General features: G+C 38.7%; 2 protein-coding genes across 4 annotated transcripts in view; one reads left to right on the top strand and one right to left on the bottom strand.

The window, feature by feature from the left end:
• Window positions 1–467: 467 nt before the first annotated feature.
• Window positions 468–10,717, bottom strand: LOC115210989 (DNA replication licensing factor MCM6-like). 3 transcript variants are annotated; one of them, XM_036501895.1, is made up of 4 exons: window positions 10,588–10,717; window positions 3,952–5,896; window positions 1,845–2,468; window positions 468–1,807 (listed from the first exon to the last, which is right to left on the bottom strand). In XM_036501895.1, exons 2-3 carry the CDS (start codon window positions 5,851–5,853, stop codon window positions 1,893–1,895), a joined length of 2,478 nt encoding a protein of 825 aa, XP_036357788.1. In that variant the 5' UTR covers window positions 5,854–5,896; window positions 10,588–10,717; the 3' UTR covers window positions 468–1,807; window positions 1,845–1,892. The 3 variants fall into 3 exon arrangements, with proteins under 3 accessions (XP_036357788.1, XP_029635683.1, XP_036357787.1); XM_029779823.2 differs by having other exon boundaries at window positions 468–2,468; XM_036501894.1 differs by having other exon boundaries at window positions 468–2,468; window positions 3,952–5,890; window positions 10,588–10,687.
• A 605-nt stretch (window positions 10,718–11,322) lies between these two features.
• LOC115210929 (protein arginine N-methyltransferase 1-like) overlaps window positions 11,323–17,770 on the top strand; it is a 41,922-nt gene continuing 35,474 nt past the window's right edge. Inside the window, exon 1 of the mRNA XM_029779718.2 lies at window positions 11,323–11,613. The gene's annotated coding sequence lies outside the window, so the exon portion shown is untranslated. The remainder of the gene's footprint in view (window positions 11,614–17,770) is intronic.

Here is a 17,770-nt window from a genome sequence, read left to right as displayed (position 1 = left end):
TCCCCTGCATATTATACTCAAGTGTGGACTATACTCAAGGGTTTATGGTATATATTTTTTTTCTGTCTTTAGTTCATTACCGCCTTACCAGAAACATAGCATGATAAGGTTAAATTTCATTCTGAAATAAAATAGCAAGTTATGTCACATTCACTAGAAATCAGATCCAGTAATTTTGTAATGATGAAACTAATTACTAGCGTTTATTAACCCTTTAGCATTCATATTACTGTCAAATGTAGAACTTATTAAATTTACAATGTTTTGAATTAATCATGCATTATCTCATTAGCTTTGAGATTTTGAAGCTTTGATTATTTTTAGAATGACATTACAGGATAGGTGTGAGAGGTTGGATCTTGCCATCTCAAACAGAAAACGGACAATATTTTGGCTGGATATGGCTGGTTTAAATGCTAAAGGGTTAAATTAATCAGTTATTTTACGAAATTTCCAGACAAAAAGAAAAAACTTTAGGGAATGCTTTATTTCTGAAATTACAAAAGAATTCTGTAAAATATCAATCATACAAAAAAAAAAAAACAACAAAAATACAGAGAAAGCAGTTTTTTACGATATACAAGGAGGTACCCAAAAGTAACTGGAAGTGTTATGTGGGACAAGCCCATTGTAGTTCAGGCTTCCGCTGCTAGAAGCCACTTGATGTGATCCTCAAGCATCAGTCTGCAGACTGGCATTGTCCAGTGAGGTCATACTGCCATGTGGTACATCTTTGTCTTGCAGTCCTTCTCCTCCGTTCATCGATTTCTGTGACAGCTGAAATGAAAGAACAGCTTGCTTCCGAGGAATTCTGTTTTGTGCTGGAGAAAACAGCAGCCAAAACAACTTACAAGTACGCTGCCAGGAGCAAAACACAAGTTTACGAATGGTTTTCACGCTTTAGGAATGGTCACTTGTTGTTTGAAGACCAACCTCATTCGGGACGACTGTTGACCTCCTAAACGAATGAAAAGTTTATGAATTGATCATGGAGGACCGTCACCAAACAATTGATAGACTTGACATGACTAGTGTGTCTTGAAGCTCCTGCCAACAAATTTTTAGTGAGGAATTGTGAATGAAAAGATTTGCAACAAAATTTATGCCTCACTTGCTCATGGCAGACCAAAAGCAGTCACGACTGAATGTGTCGCGAACTGAAAGAACAGTTGGAAGTTGATCTGGACCATTATTTTTTTTCAAAAGTCATCACTGGTGACGGAAGCTGGCACTAAAGAATTTGCAGATGTAGAAGAGGTGAAGAAAAAAAAAACGATGGAGGCATTAAAAGGCATCACTTCCAACAGTGGAAAATGCATCTGGATCAACACACTGCTTCAAAAGGAGAATACTTTAAAAGCGATGACAGTGTAATCATGTAAAACTAAGTAAATAAAATATTGCAAAATTCCGGTTTCGTTTGGGTACCCCCTTCTATGAGTATTGACAAACGTTTTTACATCTATAAAACATTTTTTTTTTAGATTTTTCCATTTATAATTAAATCATAAAAAATATTTAAAATTCTGATTGATCAATACAACAAAGAAAATAAAAGAGAACTTCAATAATGGTAGGCATATATATATATATTTACATCACTGAGGGTAAAAACGTTAATATGTAAAGAGATGAAAGAATCATTATTTGTACAAGATATTACTTCTGATGTTTAAGTGCAGTATCATATTGAATAATTCATACATCAACAGAAACTGGTTCAAGTTGAAAGCAACTCAATCAGTTTTTATAAACAAATTATAAAGCAATGTTTGAACACCAAACAATACTGCATGAGTGTGTAAAATTTTTCTCCAAAGAAGAGTCTGATTTAAAAAAAAAAAAGTTCTCTTCAGCTGCAAAAGCAACAGCGTTAATTATCCCCAAATAGTTTAAGAATCAATGACATAATTGGGATGGACAACAAGGAAGGGGTCATCTTCTCTAATAAGGGTCTCTTCTTTATGCTTGGAGATGGATTTCAGCCCAGTCTGTTTTAGCTCTATGAGGACATGGTCGTGATGAATCAAACGATCGATGACCTTCTCAACAATAGTCTTACGTTCAATGAGTTCTGCTTCACTATCAATTTCTCCTTCGATTTCATGTAGGTACCAACCAATCAACTGACTGCGTCGAGTACCAGAATCAGCAGCCTCTTCTTGTTCTTCCATACGTCTCATGTTCAGCACCAACAAATTCGCCATATGTTTATATTCCTCGTATGTTAATTTCAAGCTTTTCTTTGGTTTGTCTGATTTGGGAGATTTTTCTTGTTCAGGAGAGCCAGATGGCACTGCATCTTCAGATACACCATTCTGTTCACTGTGTGGCACCTCTGGGGCTGGTTCCTCATCTACCTCCATAGCTTCATCCCCTTCTTCTTCCAAATGAATGTCTGGCTGATCAACACGGATAATTGACTTGTTAAGCAAACGGAATGCTTCTTTCACATGTTTCGGTTGAACCTACAAAAATTGGAAAATGGAAAAAATAATTTACTTCTTAAAACTTGCATTACTAACTACTAAAGTTTATAGTTATTAATTTAACAAAACATACAATATTTAATTTTTTTAAAAATTGTTTCAGGTGTAGGAGTGGCTGTGTGGCAAGTAGCTTGCTTACCAACCACATGGTTCCGGGTTCAGTCCCACTGCATGGCACCTTGGGCAAGTGTCTTCTACTATAGCCTCGGGCGAGTGGATCTGGTAGACAGAAACTGAAAGAAGCCTGTCGTATATATGCATGCGTGTGTGTATGTTTGTCCACCCAACATCGCTTGACAACCAATGCTTGTGTGTTTACGTCCCCGTAACTTAGTGGTTTGGCAAAAGAGACCGATAGAATAAGTACTAGAATGTGAATTTTATTCCTTGAAATCTAGGAAGTTTACAACTCTTGGTTCAGATCCTTCTTTTGTTAAATATCTAGTCTCAACAAATGTGTATTTTAATACTTAACTCTTAATTACAGTTATTACAATAAAACACTATCCTAGATAATATTTTAAAGCAATTTTGTATTTATAAAATTAAGATGCCCAAGTTCTCTCAGAAAAATCTTAAACCCAATTCCTAGATGCGACTTCTCCAAGAGCCAAGAGAGTTCTGCGTAGTAGCTTGCAGTTAAATCTCCCTTAAAATTACATTTTACTGTCTTAAAAAAAATGACCCTTCAGCCTGCATCAGGTGTCTTGGGGAAATTTCGAACCTGAGTTCTCATCCCTAAGGTATTTTTCGATGTTATTATTATTATTACTCAGATCACTCCTGGAATCGAACTCGGAATCTTGGGGTTAGTAGCCTGCGCTCTTAACCACTACGCCATATGCCCACGGGCATATGACATAGTGGTTAAGAGCACGGGCTACTAGCCCCAAGATTCCGAGTTCCATTTCCAGGCAGTGACCTAAACAACAATGACATCGACATACCTTAGGAATGAGAACCCAGGTTCGAAATTTCTCCAAGACACCTGATGAAGGCTGGTGAGTATATCAGCTGAAACGTGTTAACAACAAACAAGATGAGGATAAATACCCATCAAATGTAAATAATTCCTCATCTCTTGAATATAGAACTGTATAATATATTCTCAGATATACAAAGGTTTGTGTTGATCTCAGAGTCAACTTTGGAGCTAAATAATACTTTCTCCAATAAATCATACAAATAACTAAATTTTCAAAAGTGTCCCAAAGTAGAACTCAACAATAACATTGCTAGGTCATTATATCTTTGAGGACCAATACCCACTTCTGAGCTGGCCAACATATTAAGTCTTCTTTCATCTATCTATATCTTTCATACCAACTCAGCAATTTTTTTTTCCTCCATTCATCAGTTATCAAGTTTTAAACCATGGATTTAACCTTTACAGAAATTACTTTCTCAAAATGCATTAAATATGTTAAATAGAAAAGCAAAATAAAAAAAAATGTTTTCCTACCATTTCTTGGCAATAAAGTCGAGCCATAGCCTCTGAGAGTCGAATCAAACTTTCAAGTTGACGAACAGTTATTCTCCAAGAGGAGCGAGTTGCACCAGTGCCATCTCGTTGTCTAAGATGTTTGTATTCTTCAACCATGTATTCCATAGACTCTTTGCTGATCTTTGGTTTAAACTGTCGAGCAAACATAAGGTAACGTCGGATTTCTTCTACGGTGTAGGTACGAACCACAGATTCTTCACAACGGCAATGCAAATCAACAATGCGAGTGGCAATTGCATAATCTATTGCTTCGTTGCATTCATCAACAAGAATGAAGAAGAGATCAAATCTTGACATTATAGGTGCTGTCAGAGTTATATTCTGTTTCAAAGGTTTTGTCCTATCATAGCGACCCCCAATTGGGTTTGCAGCTGCCAAAATTGAAGTGCGAGCATTCAAAGTGGCCTTCACACCAGCTTTTGTGATTGAAATTGTTTGTTGTTCCATTGCTTCGTGAATGGCAACCTGATCTCTGGGATCCATTTTATCAAACTCATCGATGCAGCAAACACCATTATCAGCTAACATAAGGGCACCAGCTTCAATCACAAACTCATGAGATTCTTCGTCACGAACAACAGCAGCAGTGAGACCGGCAGCACTACTAGCTTTTCCACTCGTGTAAACAGCTCGAGAACTGAACTCTTCCACTTGCTTTAACAGCTGACTTTTTGCAGTACTAGGGTCACCGACAATACACACATTGATGTCCCCTCTCAAGTTCGTTTGTTCAGTTGTCACTTTTGGCACTCCACCAAACAACATCAACAAAACCCCACGCTTAATTTCTTCACAACCATGAATTGTAGGAAAAAGACTTGAACAGAGGTTTTGGTACAGGTTTTTATCAAGACTCATCTCATATATTTTATGCCATTCTTCATCAGTCATCTGTTTCTTAAGAGCCTGAGCAGTAATCTCTTCATCTTTATTTTCTCGGTTACCTCCAAGTCTAGGGTTACTTGGTGTCACTGTACAAGCAAGGAAGGCTAATTTATATGTTAGATCTCGCACACCAAGGGCCTTAAGGCCCCTGATCCCTTCAGTCTCATAGCCTTCATTTCCTTTCATTCTTGTGGAGGTTTCAGCACGTGCTCCAGGTACAGTGATCTGGGATACATCAGGGACCACAATCAGGGTACCTGTGAAATCACACTTGTCACCAGCCTGGGCCATTTCAACAGCTTCAGCTCGCATGATGACTTCCAGACTTCTGGGAATGCTACCTCTTGGCAATTCCGACTGGGTTTCCTGGACCCTGGCCTTTTGAAAATCAACAAATCTGGATTTATTAACATCCAAAAGAAATTTCGTTCTATTATTACAGACAGGGTTCCGGCATATGCTGGGTTGCGTGTACTTAAATTGCTGTTCAACATCTTTGATAACTGTGCGACACTCTAAGCACATGAAAGTTCCAGAAACTAGTTCTGGATGGACTGGATGAGTACGAACAACTTGACAGGATATACGAAGCAAGGTACCAATTTTAGCAGCTGTGAGATCTCGAACCTTTAAAGTAGTCGGTACATCCATAAAACTCACGTAGAACTCTTTAGAAGGAGGAACATGACCATGATCCTGAGCAAAATTACGCAGAGCAAGACACAAGTATGGATAAACACGATAATATTCTTCTAATATGGTTGTTGCCAACTGTTGATTGTAATTTTCTATGTCCTCAAAGCTCACCGACAATGTGTTTCGCTCCGGACGAATCAATTCTTGAACCTCAGGTAAGTATTTTAACTCTCCATCAACTGTAAATTCTTCCAGAAAATCCTGAAACAATTTCTGGCACCGTTCTCCAACTTGATCTTTAACCTGGTTAGTACGCTGTGTCTGTTCAGCAGCATCCATTTTCAAACTGCAAATCTATAGCAGAAGCTGAACAACTCTTGATCTGGGAAAAAAAAACAAACAAACATAAGATTCAATGGTTTTTATTACTATTACATTTTTTATGTTTTATTGGAATACAATACATTTAAATGTACAGCACCTTAACATTACCAGGTGTTGGGATGGGGGGATCATAATTATAAGCCAAGAACTCAGTCTCATCACCATTGTTTAACGTCCAACTTCCATGCTGGCAGGGGTTGGACGGTCTAACAGAAGCTGACCAGGCAGAAGACTCCAAACTTCTGTGACTGTTTTGGCACGGTTTTTACAGCTGGATGCACTTCCAAACACCAACCACCACCCCACGGAGTGGATAGTCTATGAGAAGAAAACTGTTTATTACATCACACATGTGAGACCCTATTCCATTTGTATTTAGTATGTAGAGTGCACCCACAAGGACCTTTCGTCAATTTTTATAATCAACATTACTACAGTGCCCCATTCCGTTTATGTGTGTGTAACAATGTATGAATGTATACTGAATGTAAAGACAAACAGAAGGTCTGCAATTTTTTATCAGTTATCAACCAATTGGTACTGTTCAGTTTTGCACCTTTAACGATAAGACTGAATGCTTCCCAATTGGCAGTGCCCACAAAAAATTTTTTTGCAGAGAATTAGGGATAAAAACAAACAAAACAAGTCTACCTTTTACTCTGAGCAAGAGGCCCTTTGTCACCAACAGAGATAGGAACTCTCTGAACTTTTCCCAGTCTATTCTTATTCTAGCAGCTACACTCTCGGAGCAACCATCCCCACTACTGACTTGGTCACATAGGTAAAGGAAGCTATCAACTACTTGTAGCTTTTCCCCCTGGAATGTGACAGAGACTGTTTTCTGCACATTTTCAGCGTTTACTGCCCCTGAGCATGAAAACTATCTTCTCAGTTAGTCTTTGATATTGCTGCACCTCTTATGTGTCCATAGCTTACACTGGGTACATCGGATGGAGCTTCTACCTATGCCTTGTCTACAGATCTAGCAAGGCCATCTACCTGAAGGGATTTGTGGTTTGTCTGCCTTCCTACTTATTAAGATTTTGGTTTTTGCTAGATTGACTCTAAGGCCCTTTGATTCTAGACCTTGCTTCCACACCTGAAACTTCTCTTGTTGTGATAGTGACTCAGCAATTAGAGCAAGGTCATCAGCATAGAGAAGCTCCCAGGGGCATCCTGCCTGGAATTCCTGTTATTGCCTGGACGACTATGATGAATAAGAGGGGGCTGAGGACTGATCCTTGGTGGACCCTACTCCTACCCGGAATTCTTCACTGTACTCATTGCCAACCCTCACCTTACTGACAGCATCCCTGTACATGGCTTGTATAGCTCTTACTCATCTATCCCTATTTTCCACATTGAGCACCAGATAAGGGATCAGGAGACCTTGTCAAAGACTTTTTCCATGTCAACAAAAGCCAAGTACAAAGGTTTATCTTTGGCTAGGTATTTCTCCTGCAGCTGTCTTACAAGAAATATAGCATCAGTGGTGCTTTTCCCTGTCACAAGCCCAAACTACATCTCGTCTAGACTGACTCTCTCCCTAATTAGTCGGGCTATGACCCTCTCCATGACTTTCATTACCTGATCCAACAACTTGATGCTTCTGTAATTATTCATGATGATGATGAATGCATTACCCTTACCTTTGTAGCAGTTGACTATGGTGCTGCTACACCAGTCATTGAGTATGACTCCTTCATGTAATCACCTGATTGACTATACAGATGACGAGACTATAGCCGACACCGATGGATATTTGAAGCATCTCTGCAGCGATTCCTGATGGGCCAGGGGTTTTCCCTGTCTTCATACCCTTAATTGCTTTATCTACCAAGGTACTGTCAATTCAGATAGCTAGTCCCTCTGTTGGGTTGACATTTGGCAGACTCTCTTTCTCCTATTCATTCTCATCATTTAGCAACCTTTCATAGTGGCATCTCCAAAATCTCACCTTGCAGCCTCAATGCGGACACATTTCTCTTCTATGACATCACGATTCTCTCTCACACAGTCTTGCCACACAAAACACTTCAAGTCTTTGGTCCTCATGATGCAAAAAATTGGCAAATTTTTTCTTATCTGTTTCCTCTCTGGCTAAGTGAACCTATCTCCTAGCTTCCTTCTGGCAATCGGATACTGTTCCCTGCAAACACCCTTCTTCCAGTCCTTCCATGCCAGTTTCTTTACCTTAATGGCCCAGTCAACTACACTGTTCCACCACCACGTTACCTTGGGTTGAGAGAGGACTTTGCACCATCCACAGATTTTGTCAGTAGACCTCAACAGGTTGTCCTGTATAAACCTCCAGTTGTCTTCCACATCATGTGATGCTATATCCCCCCGTATTTTGTGAAAGGCTTCGAGTAATACATCTCTAAACCTCTGTCCATTCGCAGGATCCTTAAGCTTCCAGACCCTTTTTCGCCATGCTGGCCATCCACTTAGCCCTGATCCTGAAGTCACTAACTACTAATCTATGTTGTGGGATGCATTCTTTACCTGGGAAGGTTTGGCATTTACAAGTAGCCATCTTTCCTGTTTCCTGGCCATGATGTAATCAATTTTACTAGTGTGTCCACCAGATCGGTAGGTGAGTAGGTGGCTGGCAAGTTTCCTGAAGTTCATATTACAATATATGCATATATATATATATATTTCCCTGTGCCAGTGGCACACAAAAAGCACCATTCAAGTGCAGTTGTTGCCAGTGCCGCCTGACTAGCTGCCATGCCGGTGGCATGTAAAAGCACCATTCAAACGTGGTCAATGCTAGTACTACCTGACTGGCCCTCATGCTGGTGGCATGTAAAAAGCACCCACTACACTCTCGGAGTGGTTGGCATTACGAAGGGCATCCAGTTGTAGAAACCTTGCCAGCATGGAAAGCGGACGTTAAACAATGATGGTGATGATATATATATATATACATACATTGATATACAAGCCATATTTTCTTGAGATCTAATAAGGTTGAAACATGCCTGTTGTGGTGACCAGTTGATTTTAATGACAAGATTCACTCCTATTTGTATCACCTTCATTTTCCAAAAGATTTCGTCTGATATTGGAGTAATCACTCCTTTTTTACACTCTAAACACCTCTAAAGAGAGTTTTACCTGTTAATTGAATAAATAACATCACTACATTACACATGTAAGACCCTAATCTATGCATATTTAGTATGCAGAACACTCCACTAAGGCGTTTTCTCCACAGTCTTCGGCTGTAGAAATTGTTTAGCTCCAGGACTATGATAAAGATCATTCCAATGATTAATCTTTTTTAAGGCCCATATCTGAAACTAACATTATCAAATGTCTCCCCCTCTCCCTTTTTAAAATGTGTGATTTGAGGGAACTTGTCAACAGCTTCAAGCAAAACGAATGACTGTGTAGATACTCGAAATTTTATATTATTTTTAGGTATCTTATGAAAGTATTCCCAGTTCTATATTATTGTGAATGCAAGTCATCTGTTCCTGACTTCTATTTTAGCCTCTCGAGATCTGGCATAAAGCCATCTCACCCTCTATTACAATTTCACTCGCAAGTGCCGGTGTAACAAAAAAGATCCAGTACATTATAAAGAGATTAGGGTTAGGAAGGGCATCCAGCGATAGAAACATTGCCAAAGCAGACACTGGAACTTGGCACATCCCTCTAGCACGTTGGATCCTGTTAAAGCGTCCAACCTATGTCAGCATGAGTTGCAGATAACTGTGACAGAGAGAATAACTCCAATTTGAAAGGAGTCTTCAGATATAGGGTGGCAATGTGTGAGGGAATGCCGTCTTAAGGTGTTTGCTCAAAGAAGTCTCTTCTGACGTTACTACGTTGGTCCCTAAATGTTCCATGATTTTCTCCATTAATGTTAAAAGACTTGTAAATTAGCTGGTAAATTAATCTATTTATTTTAATCTCGTTTGTAGAATAATTATTGCAAGGAGCCAGTGAGGAAGCATCAGCATGGTCGCTCGACCTGCAAGAAATAGCACCCAACTCTCCATCAAATCATAACCTAGAGCTGAAAAAGAAGGGATCACTGGATAGTATAGTTTTTCTACATATATTAAGTCACAGATGGAATTCGTCCGATCACAGATCTGCTCGATAAGGACTAACCTAGGGTTAAAAAGCAACAAATCTCAATATGATTTATTTTGTTCAACTCATTGTGCATCTGGTGGAACAGAATTTGGAAATAAAATTCTCCTTTCATAAATATTAAACCTTCGTTTATTCATTTATTATTTTTTTCATGCAATCTGTTGTACAATTAAACCCTGTACGCCATGTTAGTAAAAATATACGACTTTTGAAGAAAACGTATATAATTGAAAATTTGAATACAATATATAATTTAAATAGTAAATATACCATTAAATCAAATTACTGATTCACAAAAGGAAATACAGTTAATAGCAATAAATAATAAATATAAAACTTTTGCAAGTAGTTTCTCAAATCGAATAAGAAGCTAGGATAAAATAACAAGGATAATGGTTGCTCGAGGCAGAATAGCTCATGTGGCACTGACATAAATAATAAAACTCATACTTAAGAAATATTAAATTTAATAAAATCGGAATGCGTCTGAGAGATGAAAATATGGTAATCAAAACTTTCGTGAATAAAACAATAAATATAAAACTGAATCAGTTTTAAGTTGTGAGAGTCACTTACCGAAATAAAGCACTGCAGAATGAACACAAAGCAAACTTTTGCGCGCGAAAAGTTTCGCGCGGTTTTAGGTGTCAATGCAAATAATAACTTGGCGATATTAATTCCGGCCTTATAAAGAAATTTACCGGTCTTAAAATTACAATGCATTCGAAATGTTCTTTAATTGGTATGTTAAAGAAAACCGTTTTTTCCCTCTAAATATTTTATTCTTTTAGAATATAATATGAAATTGAATTAAATTTAAAATCATCATTTAATGTTCTATCACAAAATGATTGACAACAATCAACACAAATATTAAAACTGAAGTGTTTTCTAGTGCCCCTATTATCTTGTTTTATTAACTTGTTTTAGTCATTAGACTGCGGCCATGCTGGGGCATTGCATTAAAATATATAGTCGAACAAATCGATTTCTTTTTGCCGAAATACTAATTTACAAAGTTAAACAAATCTACACCGGATGTCAAGCAATATTTTGTGGGGGCGAACACACACAAACATACATACAGTCACATACAGGCTTCCACACAATTTGTGTTTACCAAATTCACTCATAAGGCATTGATCGGTCCTGCGCAAAAGTAGAATGCCACGCATTGGGACTGAACCCGAAATCAAGTGATTCCAAAGCAAGCTTCTGCACCTAAATAATAAAATCGAGCATTTGAATTTATAAGAAATAAATTTATATGTAAAAATTTAAACGAATGAAGTATTTGATGTATCCTGGTATACAACTTTCAGTGTACAGTCAACTCTGGCACCGAATATTTCATAAACTGAAAAGTAAGGACTAGAAAATATATTTTTGTTCATGACAGAGCTTACGACTTTAAAATATAATTATTCATATCTTTTGTCTGTCTGAAAGATTTTGTATTTATATAAAGTCATAATTCTTTAGTAATTTTATTTTGAGGCTATATTTGCTTAGTTCCGGTGCCTCAACCTGCACGTTTATTTCCTACGCCACATGGTATACCTTAACAACGATCTGGATCAAATCATTTTGAACACCTTTATGGTTAAGTATCAACAAATTTTAGTGCTTTTTCGTTTTCTTTCACATTTTTTTATACATCACTTGGTTGTTAGTGTTGATGAAGTCTTAAGCATCTCGCTCACGGACATCTCATTGATTATAATTTCGCTGTTAGAGTTTGTTGAAAACTCTGAACGTAAATATATTCCCCTATTATAATCCCATTCACTCGCAGGACGTCTTAGAGATATATCCCAAACATTAAATATCTTTCGGTCCACTAATCATTTTAACTCCCTTGGTACCAGGTTTGTAGTAGGGGATCGTTTTTAGTCATAAGCCAAGAGTTCATGGTCTATAAGAACAAACGTATTTAACTCGCTGCTATTTGCTCACTGATTGATTGTTAAAATTTAATGTTGTTATTAGTTTCGTTATTGAGGATGTAATTAAAGAATATTTTCTGGCGTCATTATTTACGTTATACCTTCATACCAGTTCTATTTCAAATATTTTTTAAACTCTACCACCAGCGCACTTAGCTATAATTTGTCTCTACTGATTAAGTCTTCAGTTTGTCCCATCCTTGATGAATAAATATATTATTTATAACGCAGTAATTGACGATGGAGAAGATTTTTCTTGTTTTGTGAAATTACGTTACTTTTAATTTCTGCTTTTCATCATTGTTGATAGTTTTAACGGCATAATTACAGTTTGGTGCCCTTAACCTTATTTCTTCATAATTTTCGGAGACACGTATATTTTTTTTAATGAAATTCTGTTGACATATGTTTTTAATAGTATAGATTACGATTATGCTGATAATTTTCAAGTAGTTTTGGCGTGTGAGTTATGCAATGTCGATATTTCAAATGCATAAAGCTAAAGGGAGAAAAAAAGTGAATAATGCCAAGTTAACGGGAACTGGTTATAAGGAAACAAAGTCGCTAGGGTGAGGGCATCTATCTGCAATATGCCCGCTTAACGACCTACATAGATGAACAGTAACTTATTTCTTTGGTATGACGGTTATTTTTAAAACCTGATGTTGAAAGCATTAGTCTCATTTGGATTTTTTTTCTTTTACCTCTAAGCGACAACACTTTTTAACTCTCTTTCCTCTACCTCAAACAGACAAGATCCAAAACGTGGGACCGTGCAGCAATTGTCCATTTTAGCGGCAATTTTCTAAACCTAAATTCTATTTTATTTCATCTTTTTTTTTTCTTTTCGCAACGGTTATCGGATCTTCTATTTTTTAAAAAGGATCTTTTCCTTAAGATCCTTTAAAAATTTTAACTTTTCAATCAGAAACTACCACGATTCCTGAGGTCAATGCTTCTGCTTTCACTTTCTCCAGTCAGTAGCTGGTGAGATTCTATCAAAGCGGCCGGTACTTTTACTTTAATACTTTATCTTGTAATAAAGACTGATGTAGAATTTTGAAACCAGTCGTTCTCGACTGGGGTCTCTATGACCTCGACGGGCCATATAAGATTTTATTGCTAAAATTTATGAGCACTAAATTTCCACTTTTTTAACAAAATTTTTTTGGCGAAATACGTAAAAAAAAAATACGGAGATTATCATTCTAAAAAAATTTTTCAGAATCGGATCCTCCATAACCAAAAACGTGGGATTCCGTAAAAACAAAAAAATCAATATATATCCATTTTACCGGAAGTTATGACGGAAATATCGGATCTTCTGAATTTTCCGAAAGTTCCCTCCTCACCCCACCAGGGTCGTCAGCGCGCATTTTTTTTTTCATATTCGTTTTCCACACACTTGTTTGTACCCTCCACCCAGGCTGCTTTATTATTTTTTTGTTCCCTGGTGAAGGTCTTGTAACGATAAAGCTTGCAAGATCCACTACAGTCTTTATATTGACCAATTTTTTTGCAGATTCGGAATCTCCGCCCTCGATATAGTGTGTTCCTGTAAAAAAAATAAAATCCCAATGCAAATCCGGTCCATTATCTTTACCTCCGCCTAAATTGGTTATTCTTCTCCACTGCTCAAAATGTTTTAACATCTTTTTTTTTTTTTTTTAATACAATTCCTAATAGTTTTTAATTCCAAAAATATAATAGGAATTTTTTAAACATCGAATAGCAATGAAGGCCCGCTTGGATGAGATGCAGTTTGGCTTTGTCCCAAGAAGAGATGCAATCTTCCTAGAGAAACACCTGGCTAAGAATAAACTGCTATTTGTGGTTTTTTGATATGGAGAAAGCATTTCACAAGGTATCACATTCAGTAATTTAGTGGGCTCAGAGGAAACCAGGTGTAGATGAATAGCTTGCATGGAAGGTTTAAGCTATGTACAAGGATGCTGTAAGTAGAGTGAAAGTGACAATGACTTCAGTGATGAATTTAATGTGAAGGTAGGAGTCCCTCGAGGTTCATTCCTCAGTCCTCTCCTATTCATCATAGTCCTTCAAGCCTTCAATGGAGGCGCAATGGCCCAGTGGTTAGGGCAGCGGACTCACGGTCATAGGATCGCGGTTTCGATTCCCAGACCGGGCGTTGTGAGTGTTTATTGAGCAAAAACACCTAAGCTCCACAAGGCTCCGGCAGGGGATGGTGGTGATCCCTGCTATACTCTTTCACCACAACTTTCTCTCACTCTTACTTCCAGTTTCTGTTGTACCTGTATTTCAAAGGGCCGGCCTTGTCACTCTCTGTGTCACGCTGAATATCCCCGAGAACTACATTAAGGGTACACGTGTCTGTGGAGTGCTCAGCCACTTACACGTTACTTTCACAAGCAGGCTGTTCCGTTGATTCGGATCAACCGGAACCCTCGACGGAGTGCTTCCTCCTCTCCTCAAGCCTTCAATGAAGAGTTTAAGACTGGCTGTCCAAGGGAACTCCTATATACTATTAATCTAGTCCTCATAGCTGAATCTATAAGGTATTTAGTTCCATAAATTCCTTAAGTTATATGGCAATATGGCAATCTGTCTCCCCAACCCTCATTCCCATACAATCTTGCGAACCACCCAGCTACCTATTTCTCTTCAGCCTGTGCCTTATGGGGCCACCTGAGAACCTTATTGCCATCATCTATGTCTTGTAGTTCCTACTGATCATTTTCTATTTCTTTCCCCCCTTCTAGATGGGAGTAACCATGCAGATCCTTCTTCAAGAACCTGCTCTGCTCCACCTCTCTCATTATACCCTCATCCACTAGCATGAAGCTAACTCCTCATCTCCCCCAGGGTTCATATCCTGCAAATTGCATGGTTACCTCAACAGTGCAGGTGGTATGAAGAAACCGCACCTATTCCAACTGTAAAACGGTTGGCATCCAGCCATAAAAGTCATGCTGTAGTCAATAGACAGTAGACACTGTCTATTGTCTACCGTCAGAAGTAGACACTGAAGCTCAATGCAGTCCTTGGGCACATCAGATCCTGTCAAACCATCCAACCCATATCAGCATGGAACATGGACAATAAATGATGATGATACATATGGTTCCATGTAAAAAGCACCCAATGCACTCTGTAAAGTGTTTGGAGTTAGGAAGGGCATCCCGCTGCAGAAACCAAACCAAAACACTGTGGAACTTGGTGCAGCCCTTGCCCTTACCAGATCCTGTCAAACCATCCAACTCTTGCCAGCATGGAAAATGGACATTAAATGATGATCATAATATATGTATTTTTTGCTGCTCTTTACCTTTTCTCTACTGCAAATTACCACCCCCTCCTGCTCGGGCCACTTCTGTTTCTTATCACCTTCCACTCCAAACTCATATTTACCTACACTCGTCTTCACCATTCACAACATTTACCTCTACTACCCCCTCCCATTATAACCATTCCTTACTTTCGTCCCACACTCTTGTAAACTCACCCATCAGCTCCTCCCACTCCTCTGTCTCTACTCTCTCTTCTACTCATCTTCTCATACCTTGGGCTTATGCCCTCACACCTTGTCACCACCATCTTTATCTCTCTTTCTCACTACTCCCACTCACCATTATATAATGCATATCCTGTCACCTTTCAGCTTCTCTCAACATCAACTATAAAGCTACTTTCCTCTCTGTGACACTCCCACTCAATCTATTTTCCATGCTGACATGGGTTAGATGATTTGACTGAGGTCTGGAGAGCCAGTGGCTGCACCAGGCTTCAGTCTGCTCTGGCAATGTTTCTATAGCTGGATGCCCTTCCTAACACCAACCACTCTGAGAGTGTAGTGGGTGCTTTTTATGTGCCACCAGCGCAGGAGACAATCAGGTAGTCCTGGCATCGATCACATTCGGATAGTGCTTTTTACATACCACCAGCATGGGAACCAGTCAGGGGGTACTGCCATCAACCACATTCAGATGGTGCTTTTTACATGCCACCAGCATGGGGGCCAGTCAGGCGGACCCAGCATCGACCACATTCAGATTGTGCTTTTTATGTGCCACCAGCACAGGAGCCTGTCAGGGGACACTGGCATCAAACACGTTTGGATGATGCGTTCCTCACAGAGGCAATGACAAAAGACCGAGACCTCTGGAGATATGCAGTGACTGCGAAGGCCAGACAAATGAAGTGAGTTCATGGCTCACAGGACGGCCTGCTGTGCTTACTTTGGATCGTAGGGCATCCTGCTGTTCTTGAGGAGACCTATTGGGTCAAGTACATCAAAATAAAAATCAAATGGAAATTGTATTTGTGATACCTGTGCCAGTGGCATGTAAAAAGCACCATCCGCTGCCCTGACTGGTGTCCGTGCCGGTGGTACGTAAATAGCACCAACCAACTGTGGCCATTGTCAGCCTCCTTTGGCCCTTGTGCCAGTGGCACGTAAAAAGCACCCACTACAGTCATGGAGTGGTTGGTGTTAGGAAGGACATCCAGCTGTAGAAACACTGCTAGATCAGAGTGGACCCTCGTGCAGGCTCCTGGCTTCCCAGACCCCAGTCGAACAGTCCAACCCATGCTGGCATGGAAAACAGACGTTAAACGATGTTGATGATGGGAATGGGAGCCAGTCAGGGGACACTGGCCACAGCTACGATTTTGGTTTTACTTGACTCAACAGGTCTTCTCAAGCATATCATATCACCTGACACATCAGAGGTACTTTTAAATGGGCTGGATATGCAACATTGGCATTGGCCATAGCTGTTATCTAAAATACCATCTATAGGGTACAAGTTAGCTCCAGCACAGTATCAAAGAAAAAGAAACAATTCTTCTGCTGATGTCAAACATATTACATTACTCTGTGATAAAAAAAAAAAAAACTAACATAAAATTCTTGGTTCTTTTCTAAAATGCATGATCAAAATAACAAAAGTAGTAAGTGATAGCACATTTGTAAGTTACTCTTTCACTTCTCACAATATGTTCATTGAATGATAACTATCATCATGCTGAGGCACTGTCTTGAAGAGTTCTAATCAAAGTGACTCCAGTATTTTCAGAGCAGTGACCCAGGGCAGATATTGAAACAAGTAAAAGATATTCTGTACCTTTGAAACAAAATGTTATAATCACTGCATCATTAATTTATTAAATCGATTTTTGTTTTTTTGTTTTTTTTTTTTTCGAAACTATAAAAAATGCATTGTGAGAATGGATATAGTCTCTAAACAATTAAACAATCTTGTGAAAGCAGCAGACATGTTTTGGTCTTATTAGACCTCTTTAATTAAAGATTTTTCAACTCGACTATCTTACATATATGAATCCCTAACATAGTGTTATCCACTCAAAAGCATACCCTATGCTAGAATGTTGTCCATGTTTTACAGCCAATAACTCGGGTATTTCAGTTAGAGTGCAATTTCTGCACTTACGTTCACCAAATTGGTTAATCACATTTATCTAACAATCTTTGCATACATTATTTACATTGGACAGCTATGCGTCCTCATCTTGTTTGATGTTACCACAACGTTTCGGCTGATTTACTCTCCATTCTTCATCAAGTGTCCTGGTAGAATGTTTTTTTATTAACCCAAACCTGGGTTTTCATTCCTAAGGTATTGTTTTGCTGATATTATTATTTATTCAAAGCACTGCCTGGAATTGAACTCGGAATCTTGGTTAGTATCCCATGCTCTTAACCATTATGCTATATACCCGTGGGCATATATAGAACAGTATAGGCGGTAAGCTGGCAGAAACGTTAGCGCGCCGGGCAAAATGCTTATCAGTATTTCGTCTGTCGTTACGTTCTG

Source organism: Octopus sinensis, linkage group LG4, assembly GCF_006345805.1.
Source record: "Octopus sinensis linkage group LG4, ASM634580v1, whole genome shotgun sequence".
In the NCBI taxonomy this organism is placed as follows: Eukaryota; Metazoa; Mollusca; class Cephalopoda; order Octopoda; family Octopodidae; genus Octopus; species Octopus sinensis.
This window is presented reverse-complemented; position numbering and strand designations above follow the sequence as displayed.

What these genes read in the sequence shown, in the direction of transcription:
- LOC115210989 (XM_029779823.2), bottom strand. Translation starts at nt 5,853, where the DNA reads ATGGATGCTGCTGAACAGACACAGCGTACTAACCAGGTTAAAGATCAA. An exon ending in GACTTTATTGCCAAGAAATG is followed by an intron (nt 2,469 to 3,951) that starts GTAGGAAAACAT and finishes CAATTTTTGTAG; the next exon opens with GTTCAACCGAAACATGTGAA.